This window comes from Prunus mume, linkage group LG2, assembly GCF_029339155.1.
Source record: "Prunus mume cultivar Tortuosa linkage group LG2, ASM2933915v1, whole genome shotgun sequence".
Lineage (NCBI taxonomy): Eukaryota > Viridiplantae > Streptophyta > Magnoliopsida > Rosales > Rosaceae > Prunus > Prunus mume.
The window spans coordinates 35504503-35528647 of NC_142699.1; the positions used below are offsets into that span (position 1 = coordinate 35504503).

Sequence of the window (24145 nt, forward strand, 5' to 3'; positions counted from 1 at the left end):
ACCGAAAACGGTGCAACGTTTCGGTGGCATCCCACCGAATTTACCTGTCGCGTTCGATCGATGTACGGATGCAACCAACATGAAATATTAAACTTGCAAAACGCCAAAAAATAAACTCGTACCTCATTCGAAGCCTCTCTAACTTCAATCTCACCCTTCATGAATAAATACAAGATATTTTTTCACCAGTATAAACTTATAAATCTAGGGTTTATGGTTTAGGAACATGATAGTTTGAGAAAAAAGTCAAACTAGGGTTGCATGAACATATGTGGGGTGTAGTGAGCAATTTTAATTTTAATTTTAAATTTTTTTTTATCCTTAACAGTAATTGTGTACAAGGGTAAAATAGCTTATTTATATTTAAAATTAATGTGGGGTGTAAAGAGCAAATAATTGGGTGCCAATAAAATCACCCATTTTGTTTTCCTACCAAGTTACAACTTACACGGCTGTTTTTCGAATCTAGCTAACCAATTGAACCACCTGCTATTTGCTACAACGTTTTTGGTGGGTTTTTATATGCAATATCAAACAATATATGTGATTTAATTTTCAAAATTGCAGAGGTTGTTGTTCCAATGTTTTGTTGTGGATCAAAATATGTAAATGTATGCGGTTAATCTTGTCTTAGTTGCACATTGGCATTTGAGTGAGGATTGAACAAGTTTGGGGCAAGTCTTGTCCCTGATTGATTAGCCTTGTTTTCAAGCTAAAGCCAGACATCAAAACTTTGATTTGAAGCTCATAACCTACGAACACATCATTTTGTGCCATGTTTCAAAGTCCTACACAGGAGCAAAACCTACCATCATTTACATATATATCTTTGCACGGAGATTGGGATCTTTCTCTGCACTGAAATTTCACCTACTAGGTAATGAAAGAAGCAGTAGTTTTTCACATCTACCAACCGCAAGGAACCGCAAGGAACAAAATGCACATACTTCCACTTCTTTCAACTGACATGCGATGGAAACTTCTCATCTCATACTCAAACAACCCACCAGTTTGTAAATTCCGTACAGAGCATGAGGAAGAAGATGCCTTTTCTTCAACACCTACGATCCATCCCGGCTCATGTTGGAGAAGCGTGATCACTTTTTCACAGTATGCCATGCGTGATCACTTTTTCACTTGGCATACAATGATTGGCCCAGGATAGCAAAACAATGTTATCCACGTTTCATACTGTTTAAGTACCTTTTCCATGACAATGTCCCAAAGCCCACTGGACAAGAGCATGCTACGAACATACGTATTTCAATATCTAATAATGTATGTAAAGAAGGCAGCATACAGATTGACTTAAATAAACATGGGCCAAATACCAGATAGACTCAATAGATAATTGTAGAGTAAAAATTCATTCTAATACTCGCTGATCTTGAGTGCATAAACTCAACATAAATAAACGTGAGCCAAATACCAGATAGTGTTCAAAGAAAGAAATCCCAAAATGGGGCAACACAGATAATTCACATTTCTGACTTCATAAGTTTGTCGTGAAACATAGAAAATGCCGAGTTGTCATTCATCATAAGAAATATTATAGGGAGTTCTGAGAATTTGCAACTATATTTTGAATCCTTAAACACTGCCCCTGTTAAACTCTCCTTGGTTTCTGGTGGAACCTGTCCCTCCACCTTGAGCGGAACTTTGTGTTGTTTGCTGCACAGGCTCTCTCCTGTCCTGGCCCAAGCTCTGTCCTTGCATTGGCTCTCTCTTTTCAACCTGCATTGTCTCCCGGCGCCTATCATATCGTGGACGAGGCCTGTTTCTAGTTTGCTGTTGCCTTTCATTGTACCTATACTGTGGTCTTGGGATGACTTTCCCATCGATATATAGATCCCCTAGAAGTGGTGCAGAGAGATAAATTAAACAAAACAAATATAATAACAATTAACAAGGTAAAAATTGATAATTTCTAAATGAGTTTAAGTTTCGCACTCTACCCACCTCCATAATCTTTGTTGGGCACATCGAGATATGAATCTGGCAAAACCCAGAGAACACCAGGCAACCCTATTTAAGAGGAACAATGGAATAACACATCAAATTGTATATCAACGCAAAAATTGGAACCAACAGGAGCTGGAAAACCATCAAACAAAAAACAAGGGAGAAAACCAGCATATTCAACCGAAAGTTACAGAGTTGAAGCCAATACAAGTCAAAAGCAACCCTTCAACCTCTTAAACCCTAATCCCTTCGTATCTAATTGTTATTCAATCAGAGAGCCATAATTCATATAGAGAACTATACTTTAACTCTTAAACCCATACTCTCAATGAAATTCAAACAAACAACCATAATCCATTAAAAAGAAGAAGAAAAGAAATGCCTTTTCAGACGAAATAACCATACTTCATACGAAGAGAAATGCTTTACTCCTTAAACCTTGACCCTTAGTCATTTAACACAAGAAATACCTAAAATTCATAGCAAGCCAAGCTTGAAAATCCAAACCTTAAACCCCTAAAATCCAGAACCCAGAAACGATTACCTTTGACCTTCAGAGAAAGCTCTTCAGAAATCAGAGCACCAAATCCAGTATACGTCGTAGTAGAAACAGAGTATATCTTCTTCTTCGCCTCCTCCTCACTGAAACCCAAAGCCATCAAAATCCAACAGAAAAAAAGGGGAAAAAACCCGAATTAAGGAAATGGGTCAAGTTGGTACCTTCCGAGAACGGTGGCTAGGGTTTTGACGTAGGAATTGATCATCTCCTCCTCGGAGGGCTTGGGGTCGTCGTACTCCATGACGATGAGCCAGTGCTCGTAGTCGCAGCCATCGAGGAGGATAGTCTCCTTGGGCGGCCGGTTACTCCAGTTTGGAGTCGCGTCGTTCAGGGGCGAGTAACCCTGCCCGGAATGCTTGGACCGGGTCGTGGTGTTCACCAGGTCTGGTAGGAGCTGGGTTTGCTGTTGGTTGAGAAGAGCCACAGCGAAGCGAGAGCGAGAAGAGAAGGAGGATTTTGAGCAGGTATGAGTTGAAGCAAGGGTTCGGGTGAGGGCTGAGGCTAATGTGCGCCGGGCGGCGGCGTATGCCATTTCGCAATTTCTCTGTCGCCCTCTTGGCCTTGTGAAACTATCGACACTCAGATGATTTCGGGAGTGACTATGATTCTCATTTCTAAAGTTCTTCACGGGAAAACGGCGTCGTTTCGTTAAGCTTTTGCACCTCAAACCCTTGAGGCTTAACGTCAAACAACCTTTGATGGTTTGGGGTTTTTCTCAATATAGACAGTGAGGTTTCAATTTCATCAATTTAGAGCATCTATAGTGAGAAGGTGTATTTTTGGGGATGTATTTCTATTTTTACATTCTCTTTACACATTTGGGGGTTGTAAATGTAGTTTTTGCTTCAATGGGGAAGATGTAAATCTAAAAATGTATAATTGATTTTTTTGTCTTAATTTGTTTTTGTGTTAAAATTTTATTTTATGTTAACTTTATAAAATTAATTTTGTGTGTGTTAGGTTCATTTTATTTTTTTCAAACAAATAAATTTAAAAATATTTAAATTCGAAGAAGATATAATTTCATTTAAAAAAAAATGGTTGTTTTCATCGAAAAATATTTAAATTGACCTAAAGCTGTCGGCTATTTTTGGAAAAAAAAACAAGAATTGCATAATTTAGCAACTTTTTGGTCCAACAACTACTCTAGCCGCACAAGTGGGTTTCATTTAGCAACTTTTTTTTTCACTTTTGTCCACATTTTCTTACATTTTCTCATGTAGGTCCCACCTGCAAGGGATGTAAAAAAAAATGTACATGTGCATCTAAATTTGCATCTCATGGTGGTGATGCAAATTTACACTTGTTTACACCTCCCTATTGAGCGTGATTTTGATCACAAAGAGTGTATATTGAACATATACCTCATTATACAACATCTCATTGGAGATGCTCTTATGTCCCAATGTTTTCAAATCTGACCAATTTAAGCTTATGTTAAATTGATTGTTTGGTTAGACGTTAACTGATAATATGTCAACTGTGGGACCTACTTACTAACCAATCCAAATATATATAAATATATATATATATATAATTAGAAGAAAAAAAAAACTTAAAAAAACCTAGCCTCCTCCTTGCCCAGCGCTCCCTGTTCCCTACCCCATCTCACCAACACCTACTTCCCAACCTCCGTCTCCCACCCTTTCTCCCTCCACCTCATCTCCGTCCCTTAGACCCTCAGTGACACCGTTTCGCTATTCCAGAAATGCTAGTGTAATGCCCCAAAAAAATTCAAGGTGGATTTTCATATTTTAGTGAAAAATAATATTAGGGTGGAGAATGATTATGTGTATTTCATCAAGTGATTTTGGATTGAGATTATTAAATTAAGTGTGTCTAATTTAAAGTTGGACAAACATGACTAAAATACCCCTATGTGTGAAAGATTACCAAAATATCCTTATAGGTTAAAAAAAAGAAGAAGAAAAAAGAAGAAGCAAGCCAACATGTAAGCCAAGCTTTTGTTCTCTTTTCATTCTTCCCCCCTTCCCTCTTTCTCTTAAAAAAAAAAAATCTGATTTTGGGGATGAGTTGTTCATCTATTGGGGGGGTGAGTCACCTAGTCTAAGTGGTGAGTCACTAGCCTAAGGGATTTTTTCTTGATAAAGCTAAGAACTAAGGGAGGTGAGTTACTGCAGGAAGAAGAAGATAATGAGAGAGAGAGAGAGAGAGAGAGAGAGAGAGAGAGAGAGAAGAAGAAGAAGAAAAAAACTAAGAACAAGGAGAAAAAGAATAGGAGGAAGAGAAGAAAAAATTTATAAGGTGAGTCAATTTCGAATTTGTGTTTTTTAACTTGGTGTTTGTGTGTTTCTAGTTCCTTAAAGTGTATGTTGAGTCATTTAAGAGATGGGAAAATTGAATTGGAAGAGGTTGAATCTCTATTTTCGGGTTGGGTTCATAGAGTAATTTTTCAAGTGTGGGTGTTGTTGATTTTGGTGTCATTTTGGATTTTTGTTGAGTTCAATTGATAGATATGAAGTTTAGAAGTGTTTTAGAAGCCTTAGGAGCAACTTGGAGGTGTTAGAATGGCTAGAAACAACTTTTAACCAAATATGGAAATTTGCATTTTCTGGAAAATTTTAGTCCTTGAGCCTCAGTTTGGCTCTATTTTCCTTTCCAATCCTTTGAGTTTTTGAGGAATCCATTTCTTGGGTTTTAAAGTAGACGTGGCAAGGAACAAAAAAAATTTATTTCGTCGAATTTGGTTGAGTTTTGATGGGTCAAACACAAGTGCAAATTTTGGAAAAAAATCTGTTTCATGCAAAAAACCAGTCATGAGCCCAACTTTGGAGCTCATTTTCTCCTTCGTTTTTGCTCCTTTTTGAGTGTGGTTTGTTGGGTTAGAAACTAGAGACAATAAGCTTCAAATCCACTACCGGTTTCGTTAACTTTACGTTAGTCAAAATGTGTCACAAAGTCTGAGTTTTTTTAATCTGGAAAAACAGGGGAAGTTGCAAGATTTTTGGAGAAGATGATGAACAGAATCCGGAAACAAGCCACACGCGGCTCTGCAGAGTGGCGATGCGTGGCGGCTGTTCCGGCTGCCTTCGACGCCATATTTTTAGTCCATTCGACTTGATTTCTTGATCCGAGTTTAATGGTATATGTTTTGAGTCAATCCGAGGTGGTGCAAAGTATGGATTATTGTGGGGCCCAAGAGACCCAAATAGTAACTTTTGGATAACGGGTGTAGTGGCCTTGTTTTGGTGTTGACAGGGCATATGACTGAGTTTTAGACTATTTTGGACAAGATTTGGCCGCTTAGGACCCCGGGTTGGTCCTAGGGGCATTTTCATCATTTTCACACAAAATCTTTGAAATGCTAAGGGTTGAGGTTGGACTTAAGTGAAATAAAGTGAAAACTACTCAATAATAATTTGGATTTAAATTTGTTCAGGAATTGAATAAGAAGGATAGATTCAACAACTCCAAGAATCTTCGAAGGGTAAATTGGGTACTTTAGCTAGCTGGACATGAGGTAGGGTTTCCTGATTCCCGATGATTGAGTTATATCATTTTCAATCTTGGTGCTTATATATAATACTATAAATATGAATATTATTGGTGCTTTGCTTGATGAATATTATTTGATGTTATGTGAATATAATTATCGATGTTTCTCCATGGATATTATTTTTGATGTTGGATGAATATTATTATTCATGTGATGAAGCTTGAAATATTATTGTTATTATTTGTATTATTATTCTGCACAGATGAATTATGTTTGCTCTGCATTACATATGCATCATAAAGACAATGGTGTTTGAGTGTGTGTGTGTGTCGTTTGAGGTATATTTGAAAAAAAAAAAAAAAAAAAGAGTAAAATATATTCAAGTGATGGGAGCAGGGCTTGAATATAATAAGGTTATGGGAGCAGGGCCTCTAATGAAAAGTGAAAGTTGAGAAATTTGTAAACAAAAGAAAACTTGGTTAAGGGACGGACAGACGCTAGTTCATATTTTAGGGAATTTGGAGTCACAGTGGTATGGTATAAGACATGCAGGCTTGTTGCCCTAAGATATGAATTAGTGGGATTAGAAGGAAGTGAGTTCATTACATCACTGCATATGCAAATTTATTTATCTGGTATGGTTGCAAAATTTCTGTATCTTGTGTTATTTGATGCATGACACTTTGATTAACTGTGATAGTTGACCTGTACTCTATTGGGCATTAGAATGCTCATGCCCTAATAGATTGTGCAGGATTCAAGGTGAAGTTTGAGGAAGCGGGTCTCAACCAGCTACTAGGCTTTTGTTGTTGATTTGTGTAATTAACATTTGTAAGTAGTCAACCGTTTGATAAACATCTTAGTGTGTATTTAACTACGAGCTACTGCGACTCTGATTATGTCTTGTTAAGTAAAATTGTATTTATTTGTGGCTTTTTTTCTCATCATATCATGGTTGTAGGATTTTATTCTTATGACTATGGTATGACTCACATTCTGATTCGAGAATATTCCTTATTTTCGAATCGGGGCGTGACAGCTAGACCCCCAATCTCTTGATCGGCAAGCTCCGCACCCAAAGCAACGTTGATTCAATCCTCGATCGCCTCCACTACCTCGTCGTCAAGATTTTGATCAAGAACGGCGTCCTCCTCGACGCCGACGCCGACGCCAAGGTTTGCTCAATAATTAGCAAACCAATGGCCAATCATGGTAATTATTATTCTTCCAAATTTTTGTGGGTTAATAGTTATATCAGAATATTGCAAGGGTTGGGTGATTGTCCAGATTGTATTGCAGGGGTTGGGCCACCATGTGTAGTTTTGTATTTTTGTTTGTTCTTTGTGATTTTGATGGGATGAGATTATTGCTTGGGTTGTATGGTCAGGAGTGGGGTGGATCGCGTTGTGGTTTGGTGTGACTTGGTGGGTGTGGGCGCTGGTTTAATTGTACAAATAGAGCTTCTTGTTCGTGGTTTCCCTTTAATCATACAGGTAGTTTGTTTCAGGAATTTATCGAGACCATAGTCTAAAATATCAATAATATTGAAGAAATATCGAGGATAGTATCATTTTTTCGGATCATGGATATTTCGGAACGTATTCATACACATATCGTATAAAATATAGATAATATCGATGATAATATCGGAAAATATCCATGTCGATAATTTTGCTCACATTTTAGCTATATTTTATCAAAATATCGCTATAATATCGAAAATATCAAAAATATTGATGTAATGGAAAACAGGAAAGAAAAAAAAGCAAAGCACACACGCAAAGGGGATTCAAACTCTTGCCATTTCACTCTTTCAACGCCTTAACCACCATGTTGCTTATGTTTTTGTGATAATACGCAAAGGGGAACTCTATATGGTACTAAATCACTCATGTATCTTACCATGCAATGTATAAAGTGTAAAATATTGTAGTAAATCATTATATATAAATGATTATGGTGTGTTTAATCATCTTTCATTAATTACTACATATTTTCTACGCTTACATTGTTTGTCAGCTCGCTATATAATCAACTTAAATCAGTTAAACCCATCATGCAATGCATTTCCTTCCAATTTTTTGTGATAAACTAACAGATAATTGACTAAAGTTTCAATAAAAATTTCCAAGTTTTTCTTACAATTTCTTTGAATTTTATTCAACTTTTATCGATATCGATAATATCATGATATTTCCATTGAAATTTTAGCGTTTTTAGACTACTGATATTTCCGATAGCATCGATATTTTAGACCTTGATCAAGACAACTAAGGAGCATGTAGTCATTTTTGGTAGCCAAATTTGATGGCACACTTGGACTTGGATTTCAAGAGATATCAGTTGGAAATGTTGTACCTGTGTATTTCATGAGATTATGAGTTTTCGCTCTGTTTGAGTCAGGTTGTGTTTTCATCAATAGGAATTAAAAGATTTCATCTTGCTATGTTTCTCAGAGGTGGAGGTGGCTGAGTTAAGGGGATGGGGAACATGGGGGCGCTGGGTTGTTGGGCAGGGAAAAGGTTGGGAATTTTTATTTTTATTTTAAATCTCATATTATTCTTATTTTATCATTTTATATAAAAATTTATATTTAGGAATTGGTTAGTAAGTTGGTCCCACAGTTGACACGTCATTAGTTAACGTCTGACCAAACGAACAATTTAACGGAAGGCTTAAATTGGTCAAATTTGAAAACATTGAGGTGTAAATTGATGAAATTGAAACCCCATAATCCATATTGAGAATGATCCCAAACCTTGAGGAAGTCTTTTGTTATTAACCCTAAATTAAATTAACTTTTTCTTTGGACCTTTTTTACAAGGGGAGTATAGAAGATTTCTTTTCATGTAAAAACGAGGTGTGTGAAGCTGCGAAAATGATTGAGTGATACTATCAAATGGTAATATTTGTCTAATAGAGTTTTTCAACTAGTATTATGATTGTAACAAGGTTTTCAAATAGAAGTATCATTATAGCAAATAGTCTCGTTATATCAATATCACGTCGATATATTGCCAAAACTATTACTGCCTATATATTGTCTATTATTTCGATTACAATTTTTTTTTTTTTTTTTTTGTTGTTGTTGAGAAATTCTAGGATTGCATTCATAATTTAGCCAAAAAAATCATTAGCCACAAATGATCATTACAATAATGAAGCAGTTTAACATAAAAATAAAGACAATCTGGTGCGTCTCAACTAACGATCAAGATCGAAGAAACTCTGGCATAGACATCCCAATTAAGATTGCATACTCAAAATAATCAAAAAGAGATAAAGCTTGAAAAAACCAAGCCATAACAATACAAATAAAACTCTCACAAAGGAGAGGTGAAAACTACACATAAACCCAAAGAGTTTCTGTGACTTATTCTGAACATAAAGAAATCGCAACGAGGATGGTGGTGGAGATCCGAAGCCGAGACGCAGCCGCCTGTGATGGTTGGAGGAAAATCATAACAAAACCAAGACAAATAGGAAAAACCTTTTGTCTCTCTGAAAATGAAGGGAGAAGAGAAGGAGGAAGAGAAGAGAGGAGAGGGGAGGAAGAACAGCAGCTTCCTCCTCCACAAAGTGAAAACGGCTCTAGGAGGGTTTTTTGGGAGAGGGGGCTAGGGTTTGGAAGAGAGAAAATCTTTTGTTTACAATTTGATACCTAACATTTCAATAACAAACGGTCTAAAAGTTTTGATATGATTTAAATAAAGTATAAATATTTTGTCCATATTATCAATTTGCTGCAGTAATAGTGGTATTTGAGAGGAAATTCCTCAAAATTATTAGGTGTGCCTAAATTCATTGTCCATACATCACTAGGAAAATGATATATGTGAAATTACTATATATTAGTAGATCCTATAAGCGTATGGCGAAATGTTCTTCGAAACGACGAAGGCCACCCTTTACAATAATGAAGTTGCCTGTCTGAGTCTTACAGCAGACTCTTGGTGTTATAAGTGCCACTGATGTTCTTGTTCTTGATGTAAATGTCACTAAGCTTCACTTGAATCAGCATTTGACAAATATACACAACAGATAAAAGGAAAAGAAAAACACACACACATATATATACCGCCCCTCTTGTAATCAAAAGCACACCGCCCCTCTGGTAATCAGAAGCGCGCCGAGACTGATGCTACAAAATAATAAACCTTCCCCATTTGAGAGATGAATACATATGCTTCAACCCCAGAGACACCCCCAATATTAAATCTTCTTCTTAAACGCAAGATGCTCTCCTCATCCTATTCATGTATATATACATACATATGTAGCCAAGCAGGACAAGGGTGCTTGTCTTCAACTAGAGCAGGCGCTTAATGGCAGGCTGGTGGGTTTTGTATGCCACCAAATCCTACTTCTGCATTTTTGCATATGGAGGTGATAGGCCCGCCATTGCTGGGACCAATGTACTTCAAATTGATGTCACGAAGCTCAACATTTTTGCAAGGGAACTGGCTACTGCAAATGAAATCCACTGCAATCTTTGATGCTGTGGTCCCTCTGATGTTTATGTAGTGAACATTGCTGATCTGAACTCGAGATGGCTTCACAAAATTCAACGACAGACCGTTAAAAATTTAAGTTAGGACAAGTCATGGATCTCATTCAATGTACTAGAAAATTGGTAAAATTGAAGAAGGTAGTAGTTTGTGAAAAGGAGGCAGGGTGGATGAAGAGAATTAGTTAAAACAAACCTGGTTCTTGTTGCAGCCCCCTGCGCAATACTCTTGGTCAATTATGATGGGGTTCCTAACATTCTGCATGATAAGATCCTGGAAAATCATGCCTGAGGCTCGGCTTGGGGTCGATCCTGGCCATGATTTGATTCTAATCCCATTGTCTGTGTTAAAAAACGTCGTCTTCTTCACGATGATCCCCCTCACGTCACTTTCATTCTGGTACTTGCCAAGGCTACCGATACTGCCATCCATAAAAATGAGCATAAAAATTAAGTAATGAGACAGTTTGACATGTTATGTTGATAGACTGTGAAATATGGACTATTAACCACGTTACAATATTATAGCAAAAGGGTTTCGAAGTCATTAAGAATTGAGTTATGCATATACCTGATGCCATGTCCAGGGCCACAGACAACATTGTTGATGGCAACGTTGGTGGATCCCTGAATCATGCCAATGCAATCATCACCAGTTCCAATGTGAACTCTGGCAATCTTTATGTTGTTGGAGCTGCTGATGTGGATGCCGTCAGTGTTGGGGCTCGTGTCAGGGGCGGAGATGTTCACTCCTCGCACCCTAATGTTCTGGCTGTTAGTGAGGAAAACGTGAACTCCTTTGCTGTTAAGGGAGGTGATGCCTCGGATGACCCCGTTTTTGACACCGTTAAATTTGATGCTCTGCATTATTATTTAAGTAAATAAATAAATAAAACTAATAGTTAAGGTCAGTTTCTTTCTTATGATGGTATACAATTTAGAAGTTAATTATAAATCATTAAATTAAACTTACAGCTGGGAGTGGACTGCAACTGCTGCAGCCAACAATGTTTTTCCAGGAACTTGAACCTTGCCCATCAAAGACGCCATTGCCTGTGAGGACCAAGCCCTCTACACGTTCAAACAAGAACCAGAATGGTTCTGCATACAAGGAAATATCATTCAGGCCTTTGATGGTCCCTGAAACTTGAACAACAATGGGTTTTGAGCAGTTGCATGGCCCTTCAAATATGACTGGCCCAGTCTTGAATGTCCCTTCCGGGATTACAACCCTTGATCTCCCGGTGTGGTTGCGGCATGCTGCAATCCATGTTTGTATGAAAGCCTGCACAATTTGCAACCAAAAACCATCCATTTCTCTCATTAGACCCAAAATTTAATTATCATAATTAAGTGTACGTAATAATACTAATAATGCTAGAGTCACTAAATTTTTACAATGCTCGAATCGCCAGACCCATGAGGCTTGGCGCCATGATCCAACACGTTAAAGATTTTCTCGGTAGGATCCACTTTGTCATGGACACCCAAATTAGTGCCACGGAAAATATCGGGCACAACCAGGGTAACTGCGGTTGCGGCGGCTTGACAGGCCAGTGCAGCTAAGCACAAGATAAGAATGGCGTGGCTCGACATTCCTGCAATGGCCATGGCCCCCCCCTTCAAATTCTTGGTCTTACAAACTGTATATCTAGCTATGATTGGTAAAACAAAATAAGCCTCCGGGGGAGGAGGCTGTTATGAAGATGAATTAAACTGAGGGGGAATGAATTAATTCTCTTTGTGTGCGTGTTATTTATAGGTGCTTGTTTGCATGTCGCTAATTAAACCAAAATTGTTAATGGCAACCGCTGCTGTGTGTGAGGAGGCTCGAACTATACGGTGAAGGTTGGATTAATTAGTTTTGTCATTGTTGGTTTTTAGTTGGTTTGCCTAAAATAGGAGATATGCTTTGTGTGTGTATGCATGGTGCAATGTCGTCCTTCACTCCCTCTGTTGTAGCCTACTTCTTCTCCATTTTGCCTTCACCTTCTTTTTCATATCTTTGCCTCGCCCACCAAATTATCACCAGCATTCTACCCACCAGCATATGGCAAGATACCGAAAGCAGCAACATAATTTTTTTTTTTTCTTTCCTCTTTTTCCTTTTGGTTAGAACAAGGAAAAAAAAAAAACTAGGCTAAATTGTAGCAATAGTCCCTGGACTAAGACCAGACTTTACTTATCGCCCCTCATATTGTTAAATTGTTACAGTTGTACTTTGATTATGCCTCTACTTTCAGAAATCGTTATTTCCGTCATCTTAATCAACTTTTCCATTAAAAATGATGACATGGCAATGACAAGTCCTACTTGGCATAGACAAAAATGTCTTTTCACACAAATTTTTTAAAAAAAATCTCTCTCTCTCTCTCTCTCTCTCTCTCTCTCTCTCCCGATTTCTCACCCATATTTCTTCTCCCCCTCCCCACCAATTTCTTCACCCACCCAAATTTCTTTGCTGACAAAAAAGAATGACCTCTCTATTTCTTCATGAGCCAAGCATGACTTAGCTAGGTACATGAAATTGAAACCTGTATGAGGAGCGATCTTCAGTCCAGCCGAAAACCCAAAAGGTGATGGAAATCCTCCCATTAAGGAGACGGACAATGCAAGCGGCCCACCTAGATATGATTAGAAGAAAGATCTTGATTGTAGGAATAAATAAGTGCCTATTTCATCATGAATTTCTCTTTTTTAATTGCTTTAAATAGTAGTTATGTTTTAATTATCAGTGAAGACATGGAAACCAGTGGTTCTGTTGAGTACATGATGAAATTAACACAAACAATACTAGGGCCACAAAAAGAACACCATGAGATTATCAACAAAATGATAATCACCCATCAACTAGATTATCAGCAAATTGAAATTTCATCACTTGAAACATGAATACCCATCAACCCTTTGCTTCTCTGTTTTGACTAGATTTGGGGTGGAGGATGGGGGCTGGGGTTTTGGGTTAATGGGTGCTGGGGTTGCGGGCTACGGTAGAGGGCTGTGGGATAGGTTTGAGGGTTAGAGCTTGTAGGTGGTAGTCAGGGGGAATGGGGGAAGAAGAAATCGTTGGGGAGAGAGAGAGAGAGAGAGAATTATGAATTTTCCAATGTACCCTTAATTTTGACAGAAAATTTAACTAAGTTGACGAAAAGACCAATGATGCAACATGAGATTTAATTGAAACACCACTGTAAGAGAGACGAAAATAATCCAGGAACCATTACTGTAATTTTGCTGAAAAACTATTTGCGGTAGGTTCCCACTTCTTGTTTGACTGGTCTAGATATGCTTGTTTCACAAGGATATTTTCTTTTAGCAAAAAAAGAAAAATAAAAGAAAAGAGAAGATATTTTCTGAGAGTTGATGATATTTTTCTCAAGTAAAAAGGATATGATTCCCCATGTTGATGATATTTTCTCAAGTCTTTGGTGAATCTGATTCCTCATTTGACCCAAAAGGACAATTAATAATTGAAGATCAATCTGCATCTATATTAGCCAGGGATTTATTAATTTAAAACAAAATTAGTTTATACATATCATTTGATGGTTGAATAATGCTACTTTTACCATTTTTGTATACTACATTCTCATACCATCTTATGTGGCAAATGAGGTGGACATTCAAATTAATTAAATTTATTTAACATTTGCTTTTCTTTTATGACTTATTAACACTTTAAAGAACACTGTTAATTAAAATTTCTTTATTAAAATACATTTCATGGATTTAATTGATGTGACATATGATATGAACATGCCACAACATGTGATATAGAAATATAAGATAAAATGTGGTAAGTGTAACATTACTGTTTGATGGTTTGGTTAGCAAAACAGTGTTATTGTGTTATATATAGAATGATAATCTACAAATCTTCGGTTTTGTGGAATAAATTCATCACACAAATTTTGAGTGTATCTATGGTCACATACATAATTCCTATGTATGATTTGGAATTTTGTGATTGAAACAAGCACAAAATTAAATTTAAAAAAAAAAAAAACACTATTGCCATTTCCATGGCATGATCAAGTTGATTAATGTCCAGTCATCCATTTCTATTTAGTTTATCCTAAATCCTGAATTGTACACTAGACTATTAGAGCCGGTTCATTGATTTTGGAGACCCTGTGCAAATATGGATGTCGAGGCCCTATATATACAAGTAGGAAAAAAAAAATCCATATAGAAACAAAAATTTTTGACACGGGAAGAACACATTCGGAAAGAGTTTCCCAGAAAAATTTCTTTAGTCACCCTTCCAAATCACAGAGCTGATAAATTGATTTTCCAATTTCAATGCTTGGTGAATTCTTATGTGAATAAGGGAGGGAGAAAAGAACTGTGATTTTGGGGAAAGGGCTAAAGTTTGGGTTTTTACAGTCCAAAATTTGATGGAAGATGGTGGTACACTGGTACTGAAGAGAAATGACTTTATTTTGATGGAGGAGAGTGAGAAAGACTTACTGGAAGATAAAAGAATATTAGAATGGTTTTGCAGCTTGAGAGTTGGGAAGAGGAAAACATAGGTTTCAAACCATAATAAATAAATAAAAAGAAGAGTTGTAGCGTGAGAGTTGGGAAGAGGAAAATAAATTAAATTAGGGTTGCATGTGGTGTTGTGGTGTTGCAATTTTGGTTTTAGTGCCTGCATGTGGTGTTGTGGGGTGATATTTAATATTTCATTTTTATTTTCATGTTTTAGTTAATTTAATTGGTTGACTTAGAAAAATTTGGAGGTCCCCAAATTTTGGGAGCCCTGTGCGGTCGCACACCTCGCACACCCCATGAGCTGCCTCTAAGACTATGCAAATATTAAAACCAAAGAGATATTATAGATCGAGAATACATGCACGAAATACGTATGTAGGTACGTACATACTCAATTAATTACAAGCTGATCATGATGACGGGACAACTCGCTGGCATAATGACTGGCGGGAACTTTCACAGGGTCAATCTTTGTTGGATAGCCACGGAAGTCATGTCCATTGGAAATCCAAGTTAAGAAAAAAGAAAAAGAAAAAGAAAAAGATACACGCTGCGCAGATATGTAGGGTATATCTAGTAGTTAAAAGGATCACTAGGAGGAGAGGAAGAAAGGCTGAGTATGTTTCTTGTGTACCAAGAAAATTAAGGGTAATTGGGTCGAGGATATATCTTGGTATTAATATTGGTACCAGATTCAGTAATTATCACTCCCCCGTAGATCTCTGCTACCTCAGTGCTAGTAAGAACGCCGTCATCCTTTATCTGACGAGGCTTCTGAGCTGGAACTTCCACCGTCTTTACAGGCCTTCTGTTCTGATGATGAGGAGGATGAACATGAACACGATTTTGATCCGTGTTGGGGTATGGATAATATTGTACCTGTTGAGGGGGAAGAGGCCTTACGGTGACAGTCTTGGTGGGCCAGCCGCCATGGTACTCGTCTCTCTTGGGAGGTGCTGGGAAGTATGAAACTTCTTCTGCAGGGTAGTCATGATCATATAGCACGGGATATGGGTGCCTGATATGATAAAACACTTTCTCCTCTCTCATGGTCATAAAGCCTTGATAAAAAGCCATGCTAACTTAACTAAAAGCTGAGAATTGAAATAGAACTAATTGATCAAGGGGAAGCTAGAGCTAGCTAGGTTTGCCTTGCCTTACTGAAACAAAGGTTAAGAACCAAGCAACATTATATAGGAGTGAGAGTCACAGAAGCTCACAAGTGGGCTTTCTGATCGCGTGATGTTCTTTTGATGCTTGTAAAATAATAAAAAGTAATTCTTATACTTTAGGGTCTGTTTGTAATAGCTATCTAGTAATTCTAATAGCTGGTTTAAAAAAAAAATGAAAAGTTAGTAATTCTCGTAGCCGACTTTGATAGAAATAACTAAATGCTTTAATAGTCATTTTCAGGAAATAGTATTTTAAACAGAAGTGCTTCTAGCAACCAACAAATATAAATAAGACTAATCCATAAGAATATTGTTCTTATAAAAGTAATTCATGGCTTGTTTCGTAAGTCCTTTTTTTAAATTTAAAAAAAAAAAAAAATCAATGGAGGAGGGAAGGGAGTGCTTTCTAACAGTCTTGATTGAGAGCTAGTTTGTGACTTGTTTTGTAAGTTGGGTCCTTGAAAGATGGATGGTGGGAAGTTTAATTAGTAATTTCGAGAAATTCCTATAACTTTGAGGAGTTCCATTCTTGTGATATTGTATGTTTAATTTTAAATAAGTTGAGTTCAAGCAAATCCATGCATGGCAAGTTCGAATTTGATAAGGATAATGAAAGTGATATATATAGCTTTCGAAAAAGAAAGATCCATATCTAATATCACTACAAAAAAAAGTGGCAACAGTTACTATTTTGTCATCAATTTTGGTGACTGTTATGGGGGTTACTAAAGACTTTAGTCATTTTTTTTTTGACTTTTTTGGTGACTAAAAAGGCTTTCAGTCACCTTTTTTGCTTTTTTTTAGTGACAAAAGCCTTTAGTAACCTCCACAACAGTCACCAAAATTGGTGACAAAATGGTAACTGTTGCCACTTTTTTTTTTTTTTTGGTAGTGTATATTCTTTAGTGATTTTTTTTTTTTTTTTTTCCAGTGACGACCTTTAAATTGCGAAAATTTGTTAATAACTACTCTGGCTGATACATGTAATGAGGGTTTTCTTCGTCCGCAGTGCCTCAATCAAAATTGAACCTCCAAAGGATTTGGGTAAGCAGTGAGCAATTTTGGTAACGTTTTGGATATATGCACATGACTGTGGACCATACAACGTTACCCTTCTTAGACATTTATCCTTTGCATGGACTGTGGACCATATAACGTTACCAATTTGTTTTAGATCCCAACTGCCACCATCAAAGAAAAAGCAATGATATATACATAATATGTATGGATAACAAGTGTTGTGGATAAATCATAAGAGATTATAGATTAAACTTATAAATTATCATTTTTGCATTGTATTATGAGTTCTTATTTTCCCATTCCCTTTTGTTCATTTACACTTTTTTTGTTTTTTTTAATACTTTTTATTATAACATACAAGGGAATGTAAGTGGACAAAAGAGAAGTGGGAGCATACAATTTCCAACAAAGTGAGTGTAAACAGACAAAAGATGAGTGGGAAAATCAGCTCATTGTATTAATAGTTATTAAACTAGGTGCTTTCCAATATAGTATTGACGTCATTTTCATTGGATTGAAAATTGTTTCTCCCATCTTAGAAATGTTGATATAGGTAACATTTAGTAAGGAGAAAAAACTGCTAAAGACTTACTAGTGTAGTGATTTGGAGCAAATGCTTTCTTCAGGAAAGGTCATGGGTCGAGTTCTAGCATTCGTGTAGTTTGTGTGAGTTTAGTATGTTATAGCCCATCTCTCAATATGAAAGGTTCTCAAAACAAACAAAAAAGAGAAAAAACTTAAATTTAATAATTTCTTCAAGTAAGATATGTCAATCGAGAAGCTAACATAGTGGCTGATGATTTGGCGATCATTGATCACAAACTTAATACTTGTATTTGGTTTACTAACTTTCCATTGTCCGTTTCTTTAAATTTTATGTACAAATATTGAAATCCTCAGAGGAGATCTTCCTTGTAATTTTATTTCTTGATTTGGGAAAACAGTATTAGTGTGGCGTGCATATGCTTACGATGGCAAGTTTACGTAACAAAATTATTCTGGCCTACCTCAGGGCCTGTGCTTGATATCTTCTTGGTAGTAAAAAATATTCTTGATCATATAATATTGCTTTAAATTACATGTAGTGGAGGAAGCATTTGCCTCCTGTTGCATGTATATATTTGCCCAAATTACAAATGGGCTACTTTAGAGCATATATATTTATATATATACATATAAAGTATGTGAGTGTGATCGATTCCAATTTTCCAACAGAAAAAGATACCAATTAAAGTGGGCCAGTGGCCCACAATCCCCAGCCACAACAATCTTGCCTGGGTCCTTAATTGGGATAAGATATTTGAAGAAGCTTGGGGAATAAAATGGCATATTCTTTTTGCATCTCTTTCTAATTTGCATACTTAATTTTCTTTTTCTTTCTAAGTTCTAACTAATAGTCTAATCAACCGACTAGGGTGCGTTGGCGCAATTCCTGAAAAGGAGTAAGAAGAACATATTCAAAGAAAACAAAAAAGGAAAAAACAAAGGGAGAAGAACGCTCCTTGGGGGAAATGGGAAGGTATTAATTCCGTGCATAACTTGGTAGAAGTTCACCTTCACCATTGACACAATGAGTTAGAATCTTTCTTTCTTGGTTCAGATTTCGGGAAGAAATATAAAAGGAAAGCTCAATAATTGTACGTATAAGTTCCTCTTTACTTTTGACTATTTTGGGACTTTTAATTCAATAATGCAATGTGCACCAATTTGTTTACCAACTTTTTAATACCAAATTACCAATACGCGTGGCACATGACATGGCAAGCCATGTCGTATGCCATCTCAATTATTTTAACTACATATTTTGTTCCTAAGAAAAGAATTTCACCCAGCAAAAATAAAAGAGAACGAAAAAAAACAAAACGATTTTAGATTTAGCGTTAAACTCATCTCTTTCGTCCTTCCTTAGTCTGAAAACCATAGAAATTGAACAGTGCCTCCAATTACGTATCAAAGCATGGGATTGCTGGTCCAACAAGAAAAAAAAAAAAAAAAAACCATATGCAGCCAATTAAGCTTATGGCTATTGTAGGAGGATGTGTATATATGTATATATTCATGTCTATTGTCACATAAATATGTATATTTTTTATATTAGAACTTAATCATACTGTAGCAACTATATACGGTGTCTTTTATATCACGTCATCACCACCTTTTAAGTTAAAATTTATGTGTCGTATCATATCTAATGATTATATTACTAACTAAATCTTATACAAGTATAACTCATCGATGAAGATAAATATCTCACTTGTGTAAGAATTGTGACCCACGAATGATGATGGGTAATGAATATGAAACTAATAGCAGATATATTCACTTATAAAAGGATGAGAACATGGTTGGTTCTAATATTTTGAGGGCTCTGTGCGAAACTTAAACTGGAGCTCTCACATAATCTAATATGAAAATATTAAAAAAAAGTTGCCATGACTTAATTTCATAAATCAAATTTTTTATAACTAAAATTCATCATCAATTAGCATATAATAACAATCACAAATCAAATTCATAATTTTTTTAATGTTTCATTTGATAAAGTTAAATATTAGTATGTTATGTAAAAAAAATAAGAGTTCAAGAGAAAGAAGAAGGGATGATTTTTTTTTTTTTTTGGGGGGTTTTGTTTTGAGTGGAAGAAAGTATTTTTTTTTAGGAGAAAGCATGATATATTAGTTTAGTTGGATCCACCTCCACCAAATACATTTATATATCAATGTGTTGCACGCTAGATTATATATACAGTTTTTATAATATTAATATATAATATAAAGTAAAAAAATTTCGGAGTCCTTCAAAAATTAGAGACCCTATGTAGTGGCACCACTTGCACCATGCCAGGACAATCCTGGATGAGAAGTTGCTGATTCAGTCCATGGCGAACCTTTAGAATTATTAGAGTAGTCATTATAGTGCATCTGATACCCTTTTTTTCTTCTTTTGTTATTTTCTCGTTTTCTTTTCTTCCTTTTTTTTTTAATAAAAAAAAATATAAATTTTATAATAATAATAAATTTCCGTGAAAAGTGATTACATAACAAACAAGAGAGAGTATGCAGGAGGGACTAGCATTAAATATATTTTATAGCATAACAAGTGATTTCTACATATAATTATAAGCGGAACATATAAAGACTGGGCTAGCTATCCAAACCACTTCTACATCTGATATACATATATTTGTTTATTTTATATAAATATCACCACAAAAATAGAATAAACAGTTCCGCAAAACAACAGTAAACTTCTACTACTCAAAAAACACATCATTTAGCTTAAATAATAGCTTAAATATGTAATTAGTAATATTGCAAATTACAGAAGTGCCTTATAAAGTATTAATTATGAATAGCATTATTGAATGTATGGAAGATTCTTTGGTGCTAAGAATTTCGTGGCCCATGGATATGGTTGGTACAAAACACATTAATGAAAAATAGGAATAAGCACAAATTGTGGGAGGTGAACCTGGAGAGATTGACAGGAATCAATATCATAGTGTATATGGTTTCTTTTCGTTCTTTAAGAGCTGTATATGATGGATTTTTCAAATAAATTTATTTGAGGGATATTTTTGTAAAGCTCAGTTTGTATTGTATTTGAACAATTCACAGTTCAAACTGTCTATTTCATAAATTATCTCTTTTAAAAAATCACACAAATTGAGAACTGGATGTGACAAATTAATCTCTAAATAAACTTATTTGAGGATTATTATCGTAGAGCTCAATTTGTATTGTATTTCAACAATTTGAACCGTCTATATATCATAGATGATCTCTTTAAAAAAGCACCCCAATTGAATTTTTTTTAAACCATTCTGATGTAGGAAAAATTATGGGAGAGAGAGAGAGAGAGAGAGAGAGTTTAAAACACACACGATGGAGTAGTACTGATATTACAAGTAGGGAATAATTAGAAAGATGTCGGATTACATACCAAATAGACTTCATTCACACATATATACACACACACACACACTATACTATACTATACTATTCATACCATATAATTAATTAAGCCGCATGCTTCCCTTAGTAATATGATTAAACATCTCAATATCTAAAGCCGTAGGAAGATTGAGCTTATAACCAAAGGATCAACAGTAGCCAGGGTATCGGTTTCAGTACAAATGCATTCATGATCATATAATTAACTAATAATAACGCCTATTATGATTGATGACCGTACGAGTAGAATTCGTTCCATATATTTCTGTGACACATATCCCACCATAGATTCGCACTGCTTCGTCAGAGCTGATGACAGGCTTATTGTAATTAGGCCGTTGCAGCTTCTGTGGAGCTCCATGATTCTCCATGTTGGCCGCCGCTGCTGCCGCCACTGCGCCTCCATATCGACCTTCTTGATAATCATGAGAAGGTGTAGGAGAAGAGGAAACTTGATTCCCCATAATGATTACAACTTAAAACTGATTACAAGTTTTGCTTTGATTTGAATTCCTTGAGGTCCAAGCCTCATTATATAGTAGTCCCATCACTCACACAAGCTTATAATAATACTTCACCCTTGGGGGCCCTCAGAATGTATATGATGTTATATAGGACTTGCATGCACATTCTGCTTAATTAATTAGTTATAATTCTTTAAGTAAAATAAATGAAATTAATAGTGGGCTTCTGGATTTAGTATATATGCTATACATGCTTATTCTTCTCATACCATTAAAAAATAGAAAAAAGAGGATTTGCATGAGTCAGTAATAATTTGATTTAGTACTCAAGTGCTTTTTTGTTTTCCTGTATCCTTCATAAAAAAATAAAAAGAGGAAAGATTAGCTAGATTGATTCTTGTTTTCCCGTATCCTCAAGTGCTTTTTTGTTATTGCAGTTTGATATTTCTTTATTTATAACACCTTTCATTATAAATTAGCTTTCTATATATTTCTAGAACTATTATTTGGTGAATCACATCGATTCACCTATGTGACATACATGTATGTATATATATATATATGTGTGTGCGTGTACTGTTCATGTTGACAAGTCTGCCAAAGATGGATTAAGAATAAGAACAATATAAATTTAACTAAATAAATTAAAGGAGGCCTGTTAACTTGGTAATAGGATTTTCTTAACAATATTGAAGTATATAATATATATGAAAGAAAGATTGATGCTTAGTTCCTGCATGAATGATTAGTCAGTCATATGTTAATAATTGAGTCGGTCTCTATCCAATCTAACGCACATATATACAGGTTAGGCAGAAAGGATGGCAATTAGTGAGTGAGACCCTGGACCCAAGTGCATCGGATTCCATACTGATTAGGTTTATGAACTTTAACAGTTGATATGAATCATTTCCTAATCCTTCAATATAATATAATATAATATTTACAATTGGGGTCTCTTCTAATAAAAAAGAGCCTTAACGTACATACCAGTAGCAATAGTCTTAATTTGAACTCCTATGAGTGTGTGTAAGTATATGAATGCAACCAATTTCAATTTTCCAACGGAAAAAGATACCAAAGTCGGCCAGTGTCCCACAATCCCTAGACACGACCTTGCGTTCAATAATGCTTGGGTCCTTCCTCTTGAGTCCTAGCATCAATAATAGGCTTCACAAAATAGACACTCGAGTATGTAGATCTATTTCATAAGGTTCAATGGGCATATTTCTGATGATATCAACATTATTGTGGGAACATATATTTCGGCAGTCAATACCCCATATATACATCAAAGAGCTCCACAATGAGTATGTTGTTCCATGTCATTTGATTCCCATGGCTTACGTTCCCCATCCATTGGCACCTATCACACTTAACACAAAAATTAAACGCATATTTGAATAGAGTGGGCCAAAATAAACCAGATTGTAGAATTTTAAGTGCTGTTTTCTTAGCTCCAAAGTGACCTCCACAAGCCAACTTGTGGCTATGCTTCAGTATGCTCTCTTGCTCTTCATTTGCAATACACTTTCTAATGAGTAGATCAAGGCAATGCTTAAATAAGAAAGGTTCGTCCCAAATATAATGTTTCACCGTAGAAAAGAACTTCTTGTCATGAGAAGTTAGATCATTTCTAAGATAATTAACAAAATCAGCATACCATGGCTCTTTGGTGTTGGCAACATAGAGTTGTTCATCTGGGAAAGTTTCATTCAAGGGTAGCACATCTAATCCTTCTTCTTCAACCACAATTCTCCTCAAATAATTAGCCACCACATTTTCACTTCCCTTCTTATCTCGAATCTCCAAATCAAACTCTTACAGCAAGAGAATCTATCTAATCAAGTGTGGTTTGGCTTTCTTAATAGTGAGTAAGTATCTAAGAGCTACATGGTCAGAATAAACAATTACCTTAGAACCAACAAGGTAAGAACAAAACTTTTCTAAAGCAAAACCCACAACAAGCAACTCTTTCGTTGTTGTGGAGTAGTTGAGTTGAGCATCATTTAAGGTCCGACTAGCATAATAAATCACATGGGGAAGCTTGTTCTTCTTTCAACATAAAATTGCACCAATAGCAAAGTCAGAGGCATCACACATTATTTCAAATGATAAAGACCAATCTGGAGCCATGATAATAAGGGCTGAAGTAAGTTCCTTCTTCAAGGTAATAAAAGCTTCCACACAAGCTTCATCAAAATTAAAAACGGCATCTTGCAAATTACACAATAGCCTTGTAATGTTTGAGAAATTTTGGATGAACCTTTTATAGAATCTAGCATGGCCTAGAAAACTTTCTAACTCCCTTAACCGAGGAAGGAGGCAGTAGATTTGATATGAGATTGATCTTAGTTTATCCACTTCAATTCCCTTGCTTGAAATCACATGGCCTAGCACAATTCCTTGTCTTACCATGAAGTGACACTTCTCCCAATTCAAAATCAAATTTGTTTCCTATCATCTTTTAAGCACTAGAGACAAGTGGTGAAGACAATCATCAAAAGCGGAACCAAAACTGAAAAATCATCCATAAATACCTTAATGAATTGTTCCA

The 24145-nt window shown here is 35.8% G+C and overlaps 2 protein-coding genes and 1 long non-coding RNA gene across 4 annotated transcripts; 1 reads left to right on the forward strand and 2 right to left on the reverse strand.

Moving 5' to 3' along the window:
- Positions 1-1351: 1351 nt before the first annotated feature.
- Positions 1352-3166, reverse strand: MORF3 (plastid developmental protein DAG). The gene is made up of 4 exons (XM_008225026.3): positions 2683-3166; positions 2507-2604; positions 1960-2025; positions 1352-1853 (listed from the first exon to the last, which is right to left on the reverse strand). The coding sequence occupies exons 1-4, from the start codon at positions 3051-3053 to the stop codon at positions 1591-1593; spliced, it is 798 nt and encodes a 265-aa protein (XP_008223248.1). The 5' UTR covers positions 3054-3166; the 3' UTR covers positions 1352-1590.
- A 1310-nt stretch (positions 3167-4476) lies between these two features.
- LOC148920156 (uncharacterized) lies at positions 4477-7524 on the forward strand. Of its 2 annotated transcripts, none has more exons than XR_016124417.1 (3): positions 4477-4786; positions 5922-6002; positions 6705-7524. It is a non-coding gene; the product is annotated as an uncharacterized LOC148920156 (long non-coding RNA). The 2 variants fall into 2 exon arrangements; XR_016124416.1 differs by having other exon boundaries at positions 6724-7524.
- A 2210-nt stretch (positions 7525-9734) lies between these two features.
- On the reverse strand, positions 9735-12220 carry LOC103323064 (exopolygalacturonase-like). The gene is made up of 5 exons (XM_008225025.3): positions 11884-12220; positions 11459-11770; positions 11057-11346; positions 10682-10907; positions 9735-10531 (listed from the first exon to the last, which is right to left on the reverse strand). The coding sequence occupies exons 1-5, from the start codon at positions 12094-12096 to the stop codon at positions 10301-10303; spliced, it is 1272 nt and encodes a 423-aa protein (XP_008223247.2). The 5' UTR covers positions 12097-12220; the 3' UTR covers positions 9735-10300.
- Between the last annotated feature and the right edge of the window lie 11925 nt (positions 12221-24145).

What these genes read in the sequence shown, in the direction of transcription:
- LOC103323064 (XM_008225025.3), bottom strand. Translation starts at nt 12,096, where the DNA reads ATGGCCATTGCAGGAATGTCGAGCCACGCCATTCTTATCTTGTGCTTA. An exon ending in GGTCTGGCGATTCGAGCATT is followed by an intron (nt 11,771 to 11,883) that starts GTAAAAATTTAG and finishes CAAATTGTGCAG; the next exon opens with GCTTTCATACAAACATGGAT. An exon ending in GGGGCTGCAACAAGAACCAG is followed by an intron (nt 10,532 to 10,681) that starts GTTTGTTTTAAC and finishes AATTTTGTGAAG; the next exon opens with CCATCTCGAGTTCAGATCAG.
- MORF3 (XM_008225026.3), bottom strand. Translation starts at nt 3,053, where the DNA reads ATGGCATACGCCGCCGCCCGGCGCACATTAGCCTCAGCCCTCACCCGA. An exon ending in GCTTTCTCTGAAGGTCAAAG is followed by an intron (nt 2,026 to 2,506) that starts GTAATCGTTTCT and finishes CCTCTTAAATAG; the next exon opens with GGTTGCCTGGTGTTCTCTGG. An exon ending in GCCCAACAAAGATTATGGAG is followed by an intron (nt 1,854 to 1,959) that starts GTGGGTAGAGTG and finishes CACCACTTCTAG; the next exon opens with GGGATCTATATATCGATGGG.